We start from the raw sequence: 17,754 nt of genomic DNA, 5'->3' as shown, positions 1-17,754 counted from the left end.
ACCAAGGTTGGCTATAGTGGGTGCTCGACAGCAGGTTAATTTCATTTCAAACATTTTTCACCATAATCTATTTCTTTCATTTCATGTTAATGATCTACGAGGCGATTTGTGTGGCACAAGAGATAAAAGAATTCCCATAGGTTCTTAAATAAAATAAAGAATTCTGATTATCACAGTGACCGAGAGCAGAACTGGGTGGTGGGGTGGGTGTGGTATGAAGACTTCGTATTACAGGAATGACAACCCCATGATTTACTCAATTTAAACATAGCAGGAAGACAGTCTAAGTTGATAAAGGAATTGTGCTACAACTAGTAGCCATACCAGAGACCTGAGTCAAATCCCACCAGGGTCAAGGTTGGGGTTTTGTGAATATGGGGGGTGGTCCTCTGTGGAAAAGAAAGTTACGATCTCCGCCTTCTCATCAGCAGTACCAAGTCGACAGATTATACTTAAAACTGTTATCAAATTGAAATATCCGTTTAATTGAGAATGGCATTATCCACATTTTAGCACATTGAAGATGGTTCATTCACAAACTCAGCAGTCCACTGCTCCTGTGCACTGGATGCTGCTAAATATCAAACCATGCATCGTCAGTCCCTGGCCTACAAGGGTCTAACTACTGAAATGATTCAAAAGTTAGGTGGAATATACGCAATCATTGTACAATTTAAAATGCCATACAGAATTTTTGGAGGTGAAAAGAATCACTTTGATGCTCATGTAATACAGGATCGGATCAGGGAACACTTCTAAGTAGAAGGGACTATCAACAGGGGGCAATGGGTATAAGATAATCAATCTGTACCCGATGGAATCATAGAAATATGGTCATTTCAGTCACATGGGAATCTATCTGTATATCATGAAATCATGGAGAAAATAATGCAGAATAGTGTTGTCAAAAGCAAGCACCCTTGGTGGAATGCAAGAGAGAGCTCAGAGAGATGGCTTAAGCATCAAATTTAAAGGTAAGCATCAAATTTAAAGGATTAATTGGTGATATAATGTTTGGCAGTGTTAGATTACATGACAAATACATGTGGGACTAGTGATAAGTTGAGAAGCCTAAGAAGAAGGTTTAAAAATTGTAGGTCCAATACAAGAACTTCTCATGGAATGGGTAGAGAAAAGTTCCATTCAAAACTAAAATTGAGACAAAAATAAGTATGCTCAGCCTGTCAAGTAAACATTATCAAATCATTCTTTGAAACAGAAAAAAGTTACAATACAGAAAAGTAATGTTTCATTGTTATCAAAAGCTATAGCCATGGGAAAAGGACACCGTAGAAAAGGCAAAAACAATAGTGTGTTGATAAATACTACTACTACTTCTCAGATAGTTCAAACATAGCAGAAATAAAATTGTAAGTTAATAAAAGAATTCTATTCCTCCTCTCTTTAAAAGGAGTCACATGGCAACAGAACAACAGAACCAACTTAAACTCTGAACTGTTATCGAATGGAAATCTGCATTTTAACTGAGAAATTACATTACCTACTGAAAATGGTTTTTCATAGGCTGTGTCCCCCATGCTCTGGACGCCGTATATCAAACTGATCTACGAACTCCAATGGAGTAGCTGTCTCGTTCCTGATCCTCTTGATCTTAGGGCTCAACAAGCCCCTATGCCTAAACCCATACAGCTTAAGCACCTGATTGTCTGCAAAATTGAAGGCCCTCTCCATGCTGCGCAGACACCTCTCAACAGGGTAATCCCCATAGCTTCCACAAGGCTTGCAACCCACAAAATGGGTCACAAATGGCCACCTCTCATCACCTAATCCTGGATGGTACTTTTCAATCATCTCTTCGTAGCGATCTACCAATCCAGCCCAATACCCGTGTAAATAATAAGAGTTCTCAAGAAACACCTTATCCATCCACTCATCCTTCTTTGAAATCAACAAGTATATCAATGCAGACTGATCATCTGCCTCAAATGCCGGCCTCCCCTTCAAATTCGCTGTCAAAATCTTCCCTGCCTCATCTCTTATCGGACCCTTTGGTCCCATTGGCGCCCAGGCATCAAGCAAATCCAATGACCACTGACAGTTCCGAAACAAAAAACTACCCGTATTCAAAGCAATCCAAGATTTCTGATTAAACATCAAATCAGGGTACCCATGTACAACCAAATTATAATTATCATACTTGGACAGAGGTATCTCAAAAACCATATCTGTAAACAACGCATCACTGTCCATCCACCAAATCCACTCCACTTCGGGATGTGATAACATTAACCGCCGAATCAACGGCAATTTTGCCCAATAACCAGCTAGTTCCTTATCAAGATGAGCCATATTGTACACTATCTCAATTCCATGAATCCTGCAATAATCAATCTTGTTCTTGATTGATTTCAGCAAATAGTGATCCCCAATTGGGTTATCACACGGATTCGGTGGTGAACCAGTTACGAGCAAGATTCGAGCTTTACCATTCACAAAATTTGGGAATTCAGGGTTCCGATCAAGCCATACCTTCCGTTCCTCATTCCAATTCGTAATTTTGGGGCCGAGAGTGTAGGTGACGTTGGGATTGATCTCAGACTCCGCAGGGTCATCGGGATCGGTGGGATCGCCGTCGGATCGGATCTCAGCCAAAATGCGATTTGTCTCTTCAATTAGGTTTTGATTCTCGACTTCACCTCCAGAGCCGCCGAGGTTGCCCACGCCTATGGTGCCGCGGAGGACGAGAATGGTGACGAATCCGCAGAGAATTGTGATCTTGATGTTGTTGAAGGTCTTGTGAATCTGGCGGCCACGTGGTAAGCCGGAAAGCCGGCCGCCGGCCGGTCTGCCGTTGGTGGTGGGGATTCCAGCTCCAGTTCTCTTCTGAGTTGTAAAATTATCTAGACCCATGTTAATTTTCGCTGCCAAAACTTGATGGCACTAGATTACCGGAGAAAGAGGGAGAAAATGCGGAACCCTAGAGGGTGGTGACGCGGCCATGGTCCATTAGAGAGTGGGTGAAGGCACCGACTGTGAGGAGCTTTATTTAACGTGTTATGTAGAGGGCATGGACCCCTCCGCTGTCTCCGGACTCCTTCGCGGCTGAAGCTGAACCGCGTCGTTTTGATGCGCTGTAAGCTGTAAAAATGGTGGCGCCGTGGCGGAGGATAGGGCATTTTATTTTGTCTTCTTTTTGATCTTCAGATCATGCGTAATGACTTACGAGGAGACGATAGTTACTCGAGGGGCGGTGAGCGTGGAAGACACGAACGAATGATAGGTTGGATTGGCATGTGGGAGGGTAGGGGCACACGTGTTAGTGTATGAATTGGGGGCCCACAGACCAAACACCCATGTGCGATGTGGTTGAAGACATGAAGTCGAATTAATCCATAACATAATTTAATCTAATAAATGGGATGGTCACTTCAAATCAATGGTGAATTGTGAACGTGACCAGGCTGGGGTTGTGCTTAACACGTCTTACATCTTGAGTGAGACTGTTGTTAGACTTTACTTAATAACTATGATTTCGAACTTAAATTTTTAAATTGTAGTTATTAATTATGATTTTGTTTTTTTTTTTTTTTTTAATTCAAAATTATATTTACCAATTTTGACTTTATTATGCAATAAAAGAAAGACAAATTTTGTTTTTAAATGGAAGAAAGGGCTTGCAAACTTTGAAAACCATCTTTCCATACTTTCCTAGCATATTCCTTACTTTTAAAAATAATTTGAGGAGACATTTCATGTTGAGGAGAATCAGGAGATTCTTCTTTTACAGGAAGCATATACCTCTCCACCATCGCCCAAAGCTGGAGTGACCATAGCTCGTCTTACCTTTTAGGTTGCCAAAAAGATATTTTAGGATATGCATATGCATTTACGCTTTAGTTACCTCTAACCTTAATTCCCCTTCTCTTTTGGGTGTTCACCTAGATTGGAAAAAGGATTAATGAGAACTGACCTTTTTTTTTTTTTGTTTTTTTTAATCAAAGGAAGCTTTTCGGAGATAATTTTCCTGGCTAATTGCTATTGCCTTCGTCCCGAATGCCCACTTGCTCAACCTTCCTCTCAGTGATTGATGTGGGTGAGGAGAAACGAGGTGAAAGAAACGAAATGGATGAGACTTGCTTTCAAGGCGCCCAAGTCATCCAAACTGCCGACACTCTCACAAGTTGGAAGGTGCTGCAGGACCCATGATGCCTCCGGTAGGGATGCGGAATGTAGTGGATTGTGCGTGTTGATGATGTGCCGTGAGGAAGAGTTTCCCACTTTGGTTTCTTTCCGTCTCTTCTTCTCTCTGACCAAATTTATCAAACAGGTGTGCCCATGAGAAGTGGGTGATATTCCTATATTCCTATTTGCCCACGTCATAATGGTTGCGTCCGTAATTAACCAAACTGAGCAGGGGCATTACTGGACTTTCACGCTCTGTGGTAAAAAGCTAAAAACACGTTGGTATCCAACTCAGCGGGTCCAGGCGCCCCAATTCTAGAGTTTCTTTTACCCAGATCGTTCGATTCACAACCTTCCCAACACGACATTTCTCCGGCGGACCTCCGGCGGTTTCCACCCTTGTTCCGATCATATTCCGGTACGCTTGTGCGCTTTTTTTTTTTTTTTTCTTTTAATTTGGATGGATCGGCAAATCGCGAACCACGAATATATGATCAAATGATTTGTAGGAAGTCGCATCCATTTTGATCGGGTATCAATTCAATTTTCAAGTTTTTACTTTTTATTTGAGCATAATTAGGTTAATTTTTTGTTCCTTCGTTGATTAATCAAGGTTGGTGAGAGATTCAGATCCAATATGAGCCAGGTATTCGAAGGATACGAGCGTCAGTATTGCGAGCTTTCCGCGAATTTATCGCGGAAATGTACTGCTGCCAGTCTTCTTAATGGGGGTAAGATAAGAGTGAGAGAGGAATTTGTATTGGTTTGGTACTTTTTGTTGGCAATTTGAATTTTTATGCGGATTGGTTTATTATTTTGTAGTTTTCTCATCATCCTATGTCGATAATGATAAATGATTAATATGTAGGTTTGATTTTGCAGTTGTTAAACATATTTAGGTTTATAATCTCTTAGATTTTCATTACTGGCTGTGGACTTGTATGGAGATTGGGAAATAATAAAGATAAAAGTTTTCGGCTGCCAATCAATAAATAGGCAAGTTTGGGTCTGGATAGCCATTACCTCGTGGACAAAATTTTTTTCCAGAGATTAGAAAACTGTATGCAGTTCATGCGGAACTGTGTTTGGTGGGATGGTCACTTGGTGATGGCTTCTTCTTCTTCTTCTTCCTTATCATTATTTATTTATTTATTATATTAAACAAAGATTACTCAGGACCCATGTTAAGGCTGGTACAAGCGCCTTCTCAACTTCTCAAGAGTTCAGCTTCACTTTTTACTAAAGAACCAGTCTCCTTGTTAGCATATCACAGAACTTATTTAAAAGTGATCGCCACCTTAAAGCAATTCTATTACCTCCCTCATAGTGTAAATTAACCTCCATGAACCTGGAGTATTCTTCCAAGCCCCATTTTTTTGGACTCCCTTTTCAGTAAAATATTCACTTCTGTAGATCTAGCTTCTGTAATTCCCTTGCGAAGGGCAGCCTCACTCTAATAGCATTCCTACAACTGTTAGGAGTAGAGAATCTTCCAAATGGTTTCTACAAATATCTCAATTTCCAGATTGTCCTGAATTTTCAGAAGAACCATGATCATAACTACCATAGGAGAGAAGAGTGCCACTTGGAGATGGAGTACAAGAGCATTCCACAAGTACCACATATCTTTGAGTCCTTAAAAATAACCACCTGAAAAGAACTCCCTTGAATTATTTTGTCAAATAAGACCATAGAACATGAGGAAGGTAATTTCTGGTGCTTTGCAGAGGAAATAAAGGAAAATTATTCTAGTCTTGTGCTTGTATGTTTTGAAATGGTCTTTTGCATAGGATTTTCTATCCAAAACAGCTTCTAGTAGATTAACTTTTGTCTTTCCCTATTTTTAGATGGCATCAAGTCCAAACTTTGGTTTTGTGCATATTTAAACTTATTTTGCAGTGGGAAAATTATGTTTAGAGTAGTCAGAGCTCTATATGATCCAAAAAAAAAGGTCCACGCTTTTCCTTTAGATGGTTGAGGGTTTTCCCCCTTTTTCTTTTTCCATGAATAATATTCTATGCTTTAGTTAACAATTATTTGGCAGCCTGAATTTAGAAACTTTGGCTGCATAGTAGTTGCTATGCATCCTATGTGAGTTTTTCTGATGAGCTTGCTCTTTCTGAACCCTTGGAGAATTCAAAATTACAAAACCAATTCTTGATCTAGTGGAGACATTTTTTTTCCTTATAACACATATTTGTGGCTAATATACTGCCACAGTATATTGGTGCATGGACATGGTTTCTTTTAGATTCTGTTTAAAATTTAGTAACTGATGCCTTGACTAAATAATGAATAGAGGTTGATGGTGGTTTTCTGGTCTTGGTAATAGATTTTTATGAATTTATTCAGTAGTTGATATGAAAGCTGGGCATGATTTTGTATTTTGGAGTTAACCAATGATTAAGGTTTGCATAGATGTACTTATGATATATACCTATAAAAAAAAATAGATGTACTTATGAATTATGATATATACAACTGTTATATCTTCTTTGTTCATTATGGTTTTATGACTGATAATGGTTTCGTATATTCATGATTCACAGAGCAGAAGAAGCAGAAGGTTTCTGAAATAAAAGCTGGATTGGATGATGCTGATGCTTTGGTATTGTAGAAAATATTTTCCACAGCTAAAATATTTCTTTCTTACTATATCATTGGATCTGTATAGTGATCTTTTCCTGAATTTCACCAGATCCGGAAAATGGATCTTGAGGCAAGGAGTTTGCAGCCAAGTGTAAAGGCTATGCTTCTTGCTAAGTTAAGAGAATATAAAACTGATCTAAACAATGTGAAAAATGAGGTTAAAAGAATCACATCAGCTAATACCAATCAGGCTGCCCGAGATAATTTGCTGGAGTCAGGAATGGCAGATACAATGACAGTATGTATTCTTGATCAGTTTCTCTTTCACTCATTTCTTATCATCTTTATGAAGCATTTATTTTATATATGGATTAATATATTTTTTTATAGGCAAATATATGTATATATATATAATGATAAATAATAAACTGCTGTAACTACTTTATTTTTTGTTTGCCTTGGGTGCTTTGGTGTGCCTTTTCGCGCTTGTTGCTAATATATATATATATAGGCAAAAATATATATTAGCAACAAGCATGAAAAGGCACACCAAAGCACCGAGGGCAAACAAAAAATAAAGGTAGTTACAACAGTTTATTATTCATCATTATATTCATTCCCATTATCTTTTCTTGAACTCCAAATTTAGATTCATATTGTTACTACTATTTTTATATAGATTCAAGCATTTTTTATTCTCTGAAGTTTGACGAGTATTTATTATGATGTATTATCCAGTAATCACCTTGAAACTCTGTTTTTCCTTGAATGGTTTTAACTTCTTAATTATCAAAGTAATGTCAATGTTTAAACTCTTTGCCTAAATAACCTGATTCAGGAGTTATTTCCTCACATTGTGTTTTGGTGTATATATTTCTTAAATTCCCATTAAATCTTTATGACTCCCAGGCTTCTGTGGTTTAAACCGAAAATGGAGCTGGCCTGTCATGTACCTATGCATATCTTAATGGCTCTTTTGGTATAGTTAGTTTTTTCCTGACAAGAACCTGGAAGTGATATCATCATAGGTGTTTATTCTTGATAATATTTGTTCATAAAAAAGGAAGGGCTCAAAAACGAGCCCATATATTCACCCTTGGTATATGAAAATAAGAGTTGCCAGCTTGAACAGTTACAGATTGAACTTAGAGAACAAAGCTGGATAAGAGTAGCAAAGGGTTTCTGTGGTTCATCATAATTTTTGGGTATTTTATAACAGTTGTTTATCATTATATAACCTAATCATCCAGTAAATCACGACAAAACACTGTTTTCGCATGAATCTTTTTATCTTCTCAAAATGATTGAAATAAGCCAGGGTTTAAACATTTTTCCCTATTATAATTGGTTTGGTTGAAGACTTATTTTGTTTTATTTGTTTATTTATTTATTTATTATTATTATTATTGTTTTTTATTTCAGGAGTAATTTCTGTGTGTTGTGTTTTGGTGTAATTTTTTCTTAAATTTCCATTAAATCTCTATGGCTCCCAGGCTTTTGTGGTTTAAACTAACAATGGATTTAACCTGCCATGTACCTTTGCATGTCTTATTGCTATTCTGTTTTATGTACTTATTTTGTCATAACAAGATCCTGGAAGTAATTATAATATATAGGTTTTTTGTTTTTGATAATATTTGTTGATAAAGAAGGAAGAGTCTCACGAAGCAGCCATATACACCCTTGGTATATAATAGTAGTAGCTGTCTACTTGAACAGGTGCAGATAAAAAATTACAGGACCCAAAACTGGAACCTATGAAAAAAGGCCCAAAACTGGATAAGAGTGACAAAGGGCATCTGTGGTTGATTATAAGTGTCAGGGAGTCTATTGCAGATGCTAGAAAGCAAAGAGATCAAAGTTAATTTGTTCCATAAACTTTTTTTCCCTCTTTATTTGGTAAGACAGGCTGATATGGATTTTGGCATCTTTGGCCAGGTATCTTAGTGAGTAGGAACTGTATATGATATATATTTAACCTAAAGTAGGTGTGATGGGGGAAAGCCTTTTAAAGTTTATTCAAGGAAGAAAGGGAAGACCTAAGTAAACTTTAAGTAGGATTAATATTAATTAGAATTGAATTGGGATTGATATTTTTTGGAGTCTAATTTGGATTAGTTAATTGAGTTATAATATAATTAAAATTTGAGTCATGATAGGTTATTAGAGTCCTAATAGACTTTGGATGTTATAATTAGAATTAGAATCATAATAGGTTATTAGAGTCCTAGTAGATTTTGGATTTCTTAGAATAAATGTAAATCAAAGGAATGAATTGATGAATAATATTATATTTTCTTTCATTGCAAGGTTGCAACCCTCAATGGTGAGACTCCATTGATTTTCTTCTAAGTGAGACTCCTAGAAGGCCTTAGTGAGACTCTAAGGTTTTTTCATCTTTTCTTCATTGTTTCTTCTTTCTCTTTATTTCTTATATTATAATTTTCTCTATCATAAAATTTATTCTTTGTTCCTCTCCTTACACCCTAAAAAATAAAACCCTAGTCCAACTACCTTTGAGTGTAGGCAACCATCCTAGGGTTGTCCTACATCAATTTTGATATCAGAGCCAAAGTTCTTGGCTTGAAGACATATGCAATTAAGGAGCAAAGCAACTTATGCAAGCATGAGTTCCAAAAAAACTTCTAGCAATCAAGATGTCGCTACAATACGCTTGGAGGAAATTTCAGCCACACAACAATCCCATCAAGATGCTATAATACAACTAAATAGCAAACTTGATGAGATCATGAAGTTATTAGAAAAGAGTCAAGAAAAACGACCAATTGAAAAGGAGATTGCAAGTCATCAATTTAGACAATTGCCAAGTCGATCACGCGAAGAACAAGACAATTTTATGATGGGGACTCAAAGAAGGGCCAAACTTTTTGAGCTAGATGATGATGTGACTAAAAAGGTACGTCTTGAAGTTGCTGAATTTTATGGAAAACTAAATCCAACAGCTTTTCTTGATTGGATTATGTCAATGGAAGATTACTTTGATTGGTATGCAATGCCCGAAAATAGAAAAGTTCGTTTTGTGAAGGCAAAGTTGAAAGGAGCAACACGTTTATGGTGGCATAATATTGAGAATCAAGTTCATAGAACTGGCCAACCACCTATTAACACATGGGACGAGATGAAGGATCACTTTCTCCCAACTGATTATGAACAACTTATGTATACAAAATTGTTTTCCCTTAAACAAGGTACCAAGTCTGTTGAAGAATATACAGAAGAATTCCATGAATTGAGCATTCAAAATCAAGTGCAGGAAAGTGATGCTCAACTTGCAGCCCGCTACAAAGTTGGACTCCGAATGGAGATTCAATTTGAGATGATAGTTGCACACACTTATACCGTAGGTGATGTTTATCAACTAGCCCTCAAAATAGAAGACCTCAAATTTCAGGTTTCCAGGCGTCCAAGTTCACAAATTGGGAGCACTTTCTCCAACAGGACAACAAGCAAACCTTTAAGCACATCAAACTTCAGAACTTCTAATCATGTGAATGGTGGGGGCAACACTCAACAAACTTCGAATGTGGCTCATAAGTATGGTAATAAGGGTAAAACTTCAATGAGTATTGAAGATAGAAAAGTAGACGTGGCTCCTTTATGCTTTGTGTGGTGGGCATGGTCATTATGCCGTTGTATGCCCAACCAATGGCTTACACTTTTGTGTTGAAGAACCAGAATCTGAATTGGAGAGTTACCCAAAGGAAGAAGAGACCTACAATGAAGATGAAGTTAGTGAAGAATGTGACTACTATGATGGTATGACGGAAGGGTATAGTCTTGTAGTACGACCTTTATTGGTTGTCCCAAAGGTAAAAGGAGAAGAAGATTGGCGACGTACTAGCATTTTCCAAACACATATTTCTTGCCAAGGGAGATTATGCACCATGATCACTGATGGAGGTAGCAGTTTGAATATAGCTTCGCAAGAACTTGTTGAGAAGCTAAACCTTAAAACAGAGTGACATCCACATCCATTTAGAGTAGCATGGGTTAATGACACCTCCATCCCGATAAGCTTTTGTTGCTTAGTAACATTCTTTTTTGGTAAGGACTTTGAAGAGTCTGTATGGTGTGAGGTCTTACCCATAAAAGTAAGTCATATTTTACTTAGAAGACCTTGGCTTTTTGATAGAAGAGTTCAATATGACGGCTATGAAAATACATATGCTCTCATACACAATGGATGTAAGAAGATCCTTTGTCCAATGAAAGAAGTCCCTCCAATTAAGAAGTCAGAGGAAGAGGCACAACCAAAAAATGTACTTACTATGTGTCAATTTGAAAATGAGAGTAAGGAAACTAAAGTTATTTTTGCTTTAATGGCTCGGAAAGTGGAAGAATTTAAAGAAAAAGATAAGGAATATCCAGCAAACGTACGTAAAATCCTTGATGACTTTTTTGATTTGTGGCCTACAGAGTTACTTAATCAACTCTTTCCTCTACGTGACGTACAACATGCCATTGATTTGATTCCCGGTGCATCATTACCAAATTTACCAACCTACAGAATGAATCCAACAAAGCATGCTGAATTGAAAAGGCAAGTTGATGAATTACTTACTAAAGGCTTTATTCGTGAAAGCCTAAGTCCTTGTGGAGTTCCTGCCCTACTAACGCCAAAGAAGGATGGATCATGTCAGATGTGTGTGGATAGTCGTGCAATCAACAAAATCACAATCAAGTATCGATTTCCAATTCTAAGACTTGATGACATGCTAGATATGATGGTTGGATCAATAATCTTCTCAAAGATTGATCTAAGAAGTGGATATCATCAAATACGTATTAGACCAAGGGATGAATGGAAGACATCTTTCAAAACTAAGGATGGATTGTATGAGTGGTTAGTCATGCCGTTTGGACTAACCAATGCTCTAAGTACCTTCATGCGGGTTATGATGTAGGTATTGAAACCTTTTATTGGACGGTTTGTTGTTGTCTATTTTGATGATATACTTATCTATAGTCGATTTTGTGAAGATCATGAGGAACACTTAAAGCAAGTAATGTGCACTCTTAGGGCTGAAATTTTACATTAATTTGAAAATATGTACTTTCATGAGCCCTAGTGTTGTATTTCTTGGCTTTGTTGTGTCTTTTAAGGGTGTTGAAACAGATCCAGAGAAGATCAAAGATATTGTTGATTGGCCAGTACCAACAAATATCCATGAGGTGCGAAGCTTCCATGGAATGGCTACATTCTATCGATGATTTATTCGAAATTTCAGCTCTATTATGACCCCAATTACTGAATGCATGAAACCTGGTTTATTTATTTGGACCAAGGCGGCCAACAAGGCATTTGAAGAAATCAAATCCAAGATGGTAAACCCTTCTATCCTACGTCTACCAGACTTTGAGAAAGTATTTGAGGTGGCTTGTGATGCTTCCCATGTGGGAATTGGAGCAGTTCTTAGCCAAGAGGGACATTTTTTTTTAGTGAGAAGCTCAATGGGGCAAAGAAAAAATACTCCACATATGATCTTGAATTCTATGTGATGGTGCAAGCAATTAGGCATTGACAACATTATCTCAGTTACAAGGAATTTGTTTTGTATTCGGATCATGAAGCCTTGCGATATCTTAATTCTCAAAAGAAGCTTAACTCTCGACATGCAAAATGAAGTAGTTTTCTTCAGCTGTTTACCTTTAATTTAAAGCATTTGTGCAGGAATTGAAAATAAAGTAGTCGATGCCCTTAGTAGGAAAGCCCTTCTCTTAGTAAACATGTCAACCACTACAATTGGATTCGAAGAATTAAAGCATTGCTATGACAATGATGCTGATTTTGGAGATGTTTATTCCTCGCTTTTGAGTGGTTCAAAAGCAACACGTATTGATTTCCAGATTTTAGAAGGGTACTTGTTTTATAAAAATCATTTATGCTTACCAAGGACTTCCCTATGTGATCATGTCATATGGGAACTTCATGGAGGTGGAATGGGTGGACATTTTGGACGAGATAAGACCATTGCTTTGGTGGAAGATCGCTTCTTTTGGCCTAGTTTAAAGAAGGATGTTTGGAAGGTTATCAAACAATGTCGAGCATGTCAAGTAGGAAAAGGTTCAAAGCAAAATACAGGGTTATATACACCGTTACCAATTCCATCCAAACCTTGGGAAGACTTGAGCATGGATTTTGTACTTGGATTACCAATGACACAATGGGGTTTTAATTCTATATTTGTTGTGGTTGACAGATTTTCCAAAATGACACATTTTATCCCACGTAAGAAGGCTTCGGATGCTTCTTATGTTGCTGCCTTGTTCTTTAAAGAAGTAGTTCGATTGCATGGATTACCACAATCCATTGTTTCTGATCGCGATGTCAAGTTTATGAGCTATTTTTGGAAAACCTTGTGGGCCAAGCTAGGTACTCAATTAAAGTTTTAAAGTTCTTTTCATCCTCAAACTGATGGACAAACAAAAGTTGTCAATCATAGCCTTGGTAATCTTTTGAGATGCATTGTGAGAGATCAGTTGAGAAACTGGGACAATGTCTTACCACAAGCCGAATTTGCTTTCAATAGCTCCACTAATCATACTACCGGGTACTCACCTTTTGAAGTGGTATATGGGTTGAAACCTAAGCAACCTATTGATCTTATACCATTGCCTACTTCTGTCCGCACTAGCCAAGATAGTAATGCATTTGCACGTCATATACGAGATATACATGAAAAGGTATGAGAAAAAATCAAAATCAACAATGAGAACTATAAAGAGGCAGCAGATGCACATTGAAGATATATTCAGTTTCAAGAAGGTGATCTAGTGATGGTTCGTCTATGACTAGAAAGATTTCATCCGAGCACATATCAAAAGCTTCAAGCTAAGAAAATGGGTCCATTTCGGGTACTAAAGCGGTTGGGTGAGAATGCTTATTTGTTAGAGCTCCCTTCAGACTTGCATTTTAGTCCAATATTTAATGTGGAAGATTTGTTTATCTCCCATGGCCATCACAACAATATAAGTGAAGAGTTGGATCATCAATTACCACCTACTCTTAGCCCACATCCTGAGATCGAGTATGTTCTTGATGATCAACTTGTGTCTATTCGACAAGGTGGATACCAAATTTTTTTGGTGAAATGGCGAGGCAAACCACACATTGAGAATACATGGATTACGACAATGGATTTTCAGAAGTTTACCCCGATCTTTATGAATTGTATCAAGCATCTAACTCGTCGGGGCCGAGTTCTTTCAAGCCGGGGGGAATTGATGGGGGAAAGCCTTTTAAAGTTTATTCAAGGAAGAAAGGGAAGACCTAAGTAAACTTTAAGTAAGATTAGTATTAATTAGAATTGAATTGAGATTGGTATTTGTTAGAGTCTAATTAGGATTAGCTAGTTGAGTTATAATATAATTAGAATTTGAGTCATGATAGGTTATTAGAGTCTTAGTAGACTTTAGATGTTATAATTATAATTAGAATCATAATAGGTTAGTAGAGTCCTAGTAGACTTTGGATTTCTTAGATAAGCCTATAAATAGGCTAATCAATGTAAATCAAAGGAATGAATTGATGAATCTATTTTATGTCTCTCTTTGTGATCCCAAGAAGAGTGAGACTTAGATTGGAGAAAATTCAAAGGGAGTTTTTGTGGGGAGACTTGGAGGAGAGAAGGAAGATCCACTTGGTAAGTTGGGCAGTTATTTGCAAAGATAAGAGGCATGGAGGGTTGGGGCTAAGGAATTTGAAGGACTTCAATCATGCTTTGCTTGGAAAATGGCTTTGGAGATTTCCTTTAGAAAGGGAGAGTTTTTGGAGGAAAGTCATTGTAGGTAAATTTGGAGAGGAGGAAGGGGGTTGGACCACTAGAGAGGTAAGGGAGCCTTATGGGATGAGCCTTTGGAAAGACATTAGAAAGGGGTGGGAGGAGTTCTATCTTAGAACTAGTATTCGTATTGGAAATGGGAGGCGCACTAAATTTTGGTGGGACTTTTAGGTAGGAGATTCTAAGCTGAAGGATCTCTTCCCTTTGCTGTACAGAATTGCAACCCATAATTCTGCTGTAGTGGCTGATCTTTGGGGGAGACAAGGAGGTGGTGGAGGGGGTTGAGAGGTGCAATTTAGAAGATCCTTTCAAGATTGGGAATTGGAGGAGGTGAATCGTTTGTTGAATCACATTTCTGCAATAAAGGTTCAAGAAGGGGAGGATTCTTTAGTTTGGAAGATAGAGAGGAAAGGAAAATTTATTGTTAAATCTTATTATAGGTCTTTAAAAGCGGAGAACAACCCCTTATTTCCAGCAAAGGAGGTTTGGGGTTCATATGCCCCTTTGAGAACCCGTTTTTTTGCTTGGGAAGCAGTTTGGGGTAAAATTTCTACAGTTGATATGTTAATGAGGAGGGGTTGGTCTATGGTTAATAGATGTAATCTCTGTAAAGAGAATGAGGAATCGGCGGATCACATTCTAATTCATTGTGGTAAGACAAGGAAGCTTTGGACTTTGTTGCTTTATTCCTTTGGGGTGGTGTGGGTGTTCCCGGAATCAGTGAGAAATTTGCTTCTTGAATGGAAAATTAAGGGCCTAGGGAAGAAAAGGAGTATAGTTTGGAGAATGACACCTATTTGTCTGTTTTGGTGTATTTGGGGAGAGCGAAATCGAAGATTGTTCAAAGGGGAAGAGATGTTAGATATGAGTTTGAGGAACCTCTTTCTTCGATCTCTTCTTGAGTGGTCTCAACAACTTATGGACTTGGACTATCTCTTTTTTTTGAACTTGTTGGGTAATTGGGGTGTTGGTTAACTTTGTTCTTTCTAGGTTTTTTCTCTCCTTTGTTGTCTAGGGTTTGGCTTTCTTTGTATACTGCCTGTGTACATAGGGAACGCCCCCTGTTTTGGCGTTTTTTATTTAATTTTGTCTCTTTGTCTTTAAAAAAAAAAAAAGAATAACATTAAATTTTCTTTTATTGCAAGGTTGCAACCCTCAATGGTGAGACTCCATTGATTTTCTTCTAGATGAGACTCCTAGAAGGCCTTAGTGAGACTCTAAGGTTTTTCCATCTTTTCTTCATTGTTTCTTCTTTCTCTCTATTTCTTATCTTATAATTTTCTTTGCCATAAAATTTATTCTTTGTTCCTCTCCTTACACCCTAAAAAATAAAACCTTAGTCCACCTACCCTTGAGTGTAGGCAACCATCCTAGGGTTGTCCTACATCAAGGTGCCTGAAGTAGACTGGTGTGCCTCATACTATTCTGACATAAGTGAACATCAAGTCAAGGAATTAATACACCTTGCCCTTTTAAGGGTGTGCTGGATAATGGGCCTCACTCAAGTTACAAGCCTGATGTCCATAATGTGTTATTCCTCTCATATACCTTAATTACATTTACTCTCATTAATAGCAATGGTGATGGCTCACAATCCAGGCAGGATAACAATGTATTTAATCTTATCCTCGTTACTAATAATCTTTTTGCTGATATTAAGTCATGTGTCTTGCTTGAGATGTGTTTTAGGACTAGACCTTCTTTCTTGCATAATAATACTTGAAAGTTTTTGTGTTTCAACATTGTTTACTTTTCCATGTTGCTAGCTTTTTCTATCTCATTTGCAAATTGGAGGAAACAGCACATGATTTATTTTTAAATGATCTACAGCTTCCATTTAGAACAGCCCTGCAAAGAAATCTTGCTGATACTCATTCTTGTTTTTATTGGACAGGTTTCTGCTGATCAGAAAACAAGGTTATTGATGTCGACAGGTAGATTGAATCAGTCCGGTGACCGAATTAAGGAGAGTAGAAGAACAATGCTTGAAACAGAAGAACTTGGTGTTTCAATCCTTCAAGATTTGCACCAACAACGCCAGTCTCTCCTACATGCCCATAACACAGTATGTCCTTTACCTGTGCTTCTGTTCCAGTATATGGTTCATTTCTAGTCTCTTAGATTCATTGCTTTTTTTCCTTTTGGCTAGTTTTCATTTCTAGTTTTGTTTTCTTATAGTGGATTAGAGATTTTTATCTACTGTCCATAGTTTTGTTTCCATCACCTCCCTCTCCAGTCAAATGGTCTTTTCCAACAGGGGAGGTACTAATTAGATTTAAGCTTTGTTTGGTTTCCAGGAAGTTTGAGGGAATGGAAATGGAGGGGAAAAAGAGAAGAAACAAAAAAGTTAAGGAAAAACTGTAAATTTTTTCTCCTTGGTGGTTCATGGAGAAATTGAGGGAAAAAAGATTAAAAGCCTATTTGGCAGTGATTTTAGAAAATACTTTTAACCTTTTTAACAGTTAAAATTATCATTTAAGTGTTAAAAAGACTAGAAATATTTTCTAGAATCACTACCAAACACACTTTAAATTTATAAGGAATGCATTTTCTCTTAAACTTTCCCCACCATTTCTTGAGGAAAATGGGGAAAAAGTACTTTTAGCATTTACCCCTCCTTTTCTCCTAAGCATTTTTTAACACACAAATCATTTTCTGTCTGTCTTTTTTTTTTTTCTTCGTCTCTTTAGTACTTTCCTAGAACCAAACATAGCCTTAGCTTTGCGGTGGAGACCTAGGTATGGCTTATTTATCAGCCACTAGAAGTTTAGCTCTAGTCAAATTTTTATCAGATTGTTGGGCTGACAATTCATTGATAACCATCTTTTGTTGTACAGCTCCACGGAGTGGATGACAATATTAGCAAAAGCAAGAAGATCCTGACGGCTATGTCAAGAAGGATGAGCAGGAACAAATGGATCATCGGCTCCGTAATTGCTGCCCTAGTCCTTGCAATCATTTTGATCCTTTATTTCAAGCTGGCTCATTAGCCCATAAATTCGAATTGTTCAGCCTTCGGCATTATCTTGGATTGGTGTGTGTAATTGAATGCACTCTGATTTCTATATAAATTTATGTGTGCGGCATTGGGTGTCTGCCTTACATCTTATGTTTTCAAGCTCTCAGTTCTTTGCCTTAGTTATCCTGTCCTTGTCTAAACATAAGGAACTGGGCATTGAAAAATCAAGAAGCTTGTTCTCGTTTTGCTTTCCATCTGTTC

General features: G+C 37.5%; 3 protein-coding genes and 1 non-coding gene across 5 annotated transcripts; 3 read left to right on the top strand and 1 right to left on the bottom strand.

Moving 5' to 3' along the window:
* Positions 1-123: 123 nt before the first annotated feature.
* Positions 124-3,120, bottom strand: LOC100263916 (probable xyloglucan 6-xylosyltransferase 5). 2 transcript variants are annotated; one of them, XM_019226457.2, is made up of 2 exons: positions 1,502-3,120; positions 124-574 (listed from the first exon to the last, which is right to left on the bottom strand). In XM_019226457.2, exon 1 carries the CDS (start codon positions 2,869-2,871, stop codon positions 1,519-1,521), a length of 1,353 nt encoding a protein of 450 aa, XP_019082002.1. In that variant the 5' UTR covers positions 2,872-3,120; the 3' UTR covers positions 124-574; positions 1,502-1,518. The 2 variants fall into 2 exon arrangements, with proteins under 2 accessions (XP_019082002.1, XP_002284667.1); XM_002284631.5 differs by having other exon boundaries at positions 124-571.
* Positions 3,121-3,723: 603 nt separating this feature from the next.
* LOC100248505 (vesicle transport v-SNARE 13) lies at positions 3,724-17,745 on the top strand. Its single transcript, XM_002284566.4, has 6 exons — positions 3,724-4,561; positions 4,757-4,874; positions 6,693-6,751; positions 6,842-7,030; positions 16,429-16,599; positions 17,372-17,745. Exons 2-6 carry the CDS (start codon positions 4,781-4,783, stop codon positions 17,522-17,524), a joined length of 666 nt encoding a protein of 221 aa, XP_002284602.1. The 5' UTR covers positions 3,724-4,561; positions 4,757-4,780; the 3' UTR covers positions 17,525-17,745.
* Positions 7,040-16,527, top strand: LOC132252804 (uncharacterized). Its single transcript, XM_059734080.1, has one exon. The coding sequence runs from the start codon at positions 9,326-9,328 to the stop codon at positions 10,418-10,420; it is 1,095 nt and encodes a 364-aa protein (XP_059590063.1). The 5' UTR covers positions 7,040-9,325; the 3' UTR covers positions 10,421-16,527.
* On the top strand, positions 7,141-7,345 carry MIR3638 (microRNA MIR3638). The gene has a single exon (NR_127891.1). It is a non-coding gene; the product is annotated as a microRNA MIR3638 (primary transcript).
* Positions 17,746-17,754: the final 9 nt, after the last annotated feature.

Source organism: Vitis vinifera, chromosome 17, assembly GCF_030704535.1.
Source record: "Vitis vinifera cultivar Pinot Noir 40024 chromosome 17, ASM3070453v1".
Classification (NCBI taxonomy): Eukaryota; Viridiplantae; Streptophyta; class Magnoliopsida; order Vitales; family Vitaceae; genus Vitis; species Vitis vinifera.
Note: the sequence above shows the minus strand (reverse complement) of the source record. Positions and strands in the feature narration are given on the sequence as shown.

What these genes read in the sequence shown, in the direction of transcription:
- LOC100263916 (XM_019226457.2), bottom strand. Translation starts at nt 2,871, where the DNA reads ATGGGTCTAGATAATTTTACAACTCAGAAGAGAACTGGAGCTGGAATC.
- LOC100248505 (XM_002284566.4), top strand. Translation starts at nt 4,781, where the DNA reads ATGAGCCAGGTATTCGAAGGATACGAGCGTCAGTATTGCGAGCTTTCC. An exon ending in TGCCAGTCTTCTTAATGGGG is followed by an intron (nt 4,875 to 6,692) that starts GTAAGATAAGAG and finishes CATGATTCACAG; the next exon opens with AGCAGAAGAAGCAGAAGGTT. An exon ending in TCCTACATGCCCATAACACA is followed by an intron (nt 16,600 to 17,371) that starts GTATGTCCTTTA and finishes TTTGTTGTACAG; the next exon opens with CTCCACGGAGTGGATGACAA.
- LOC132252804 (XM_059734080.1), top strand. Translation starts at nt 9,326, where the DNA reads ATGCAATTAAGGAGCAAAGCAACTTATGCAAGCATGAGTTCCAAAAAA.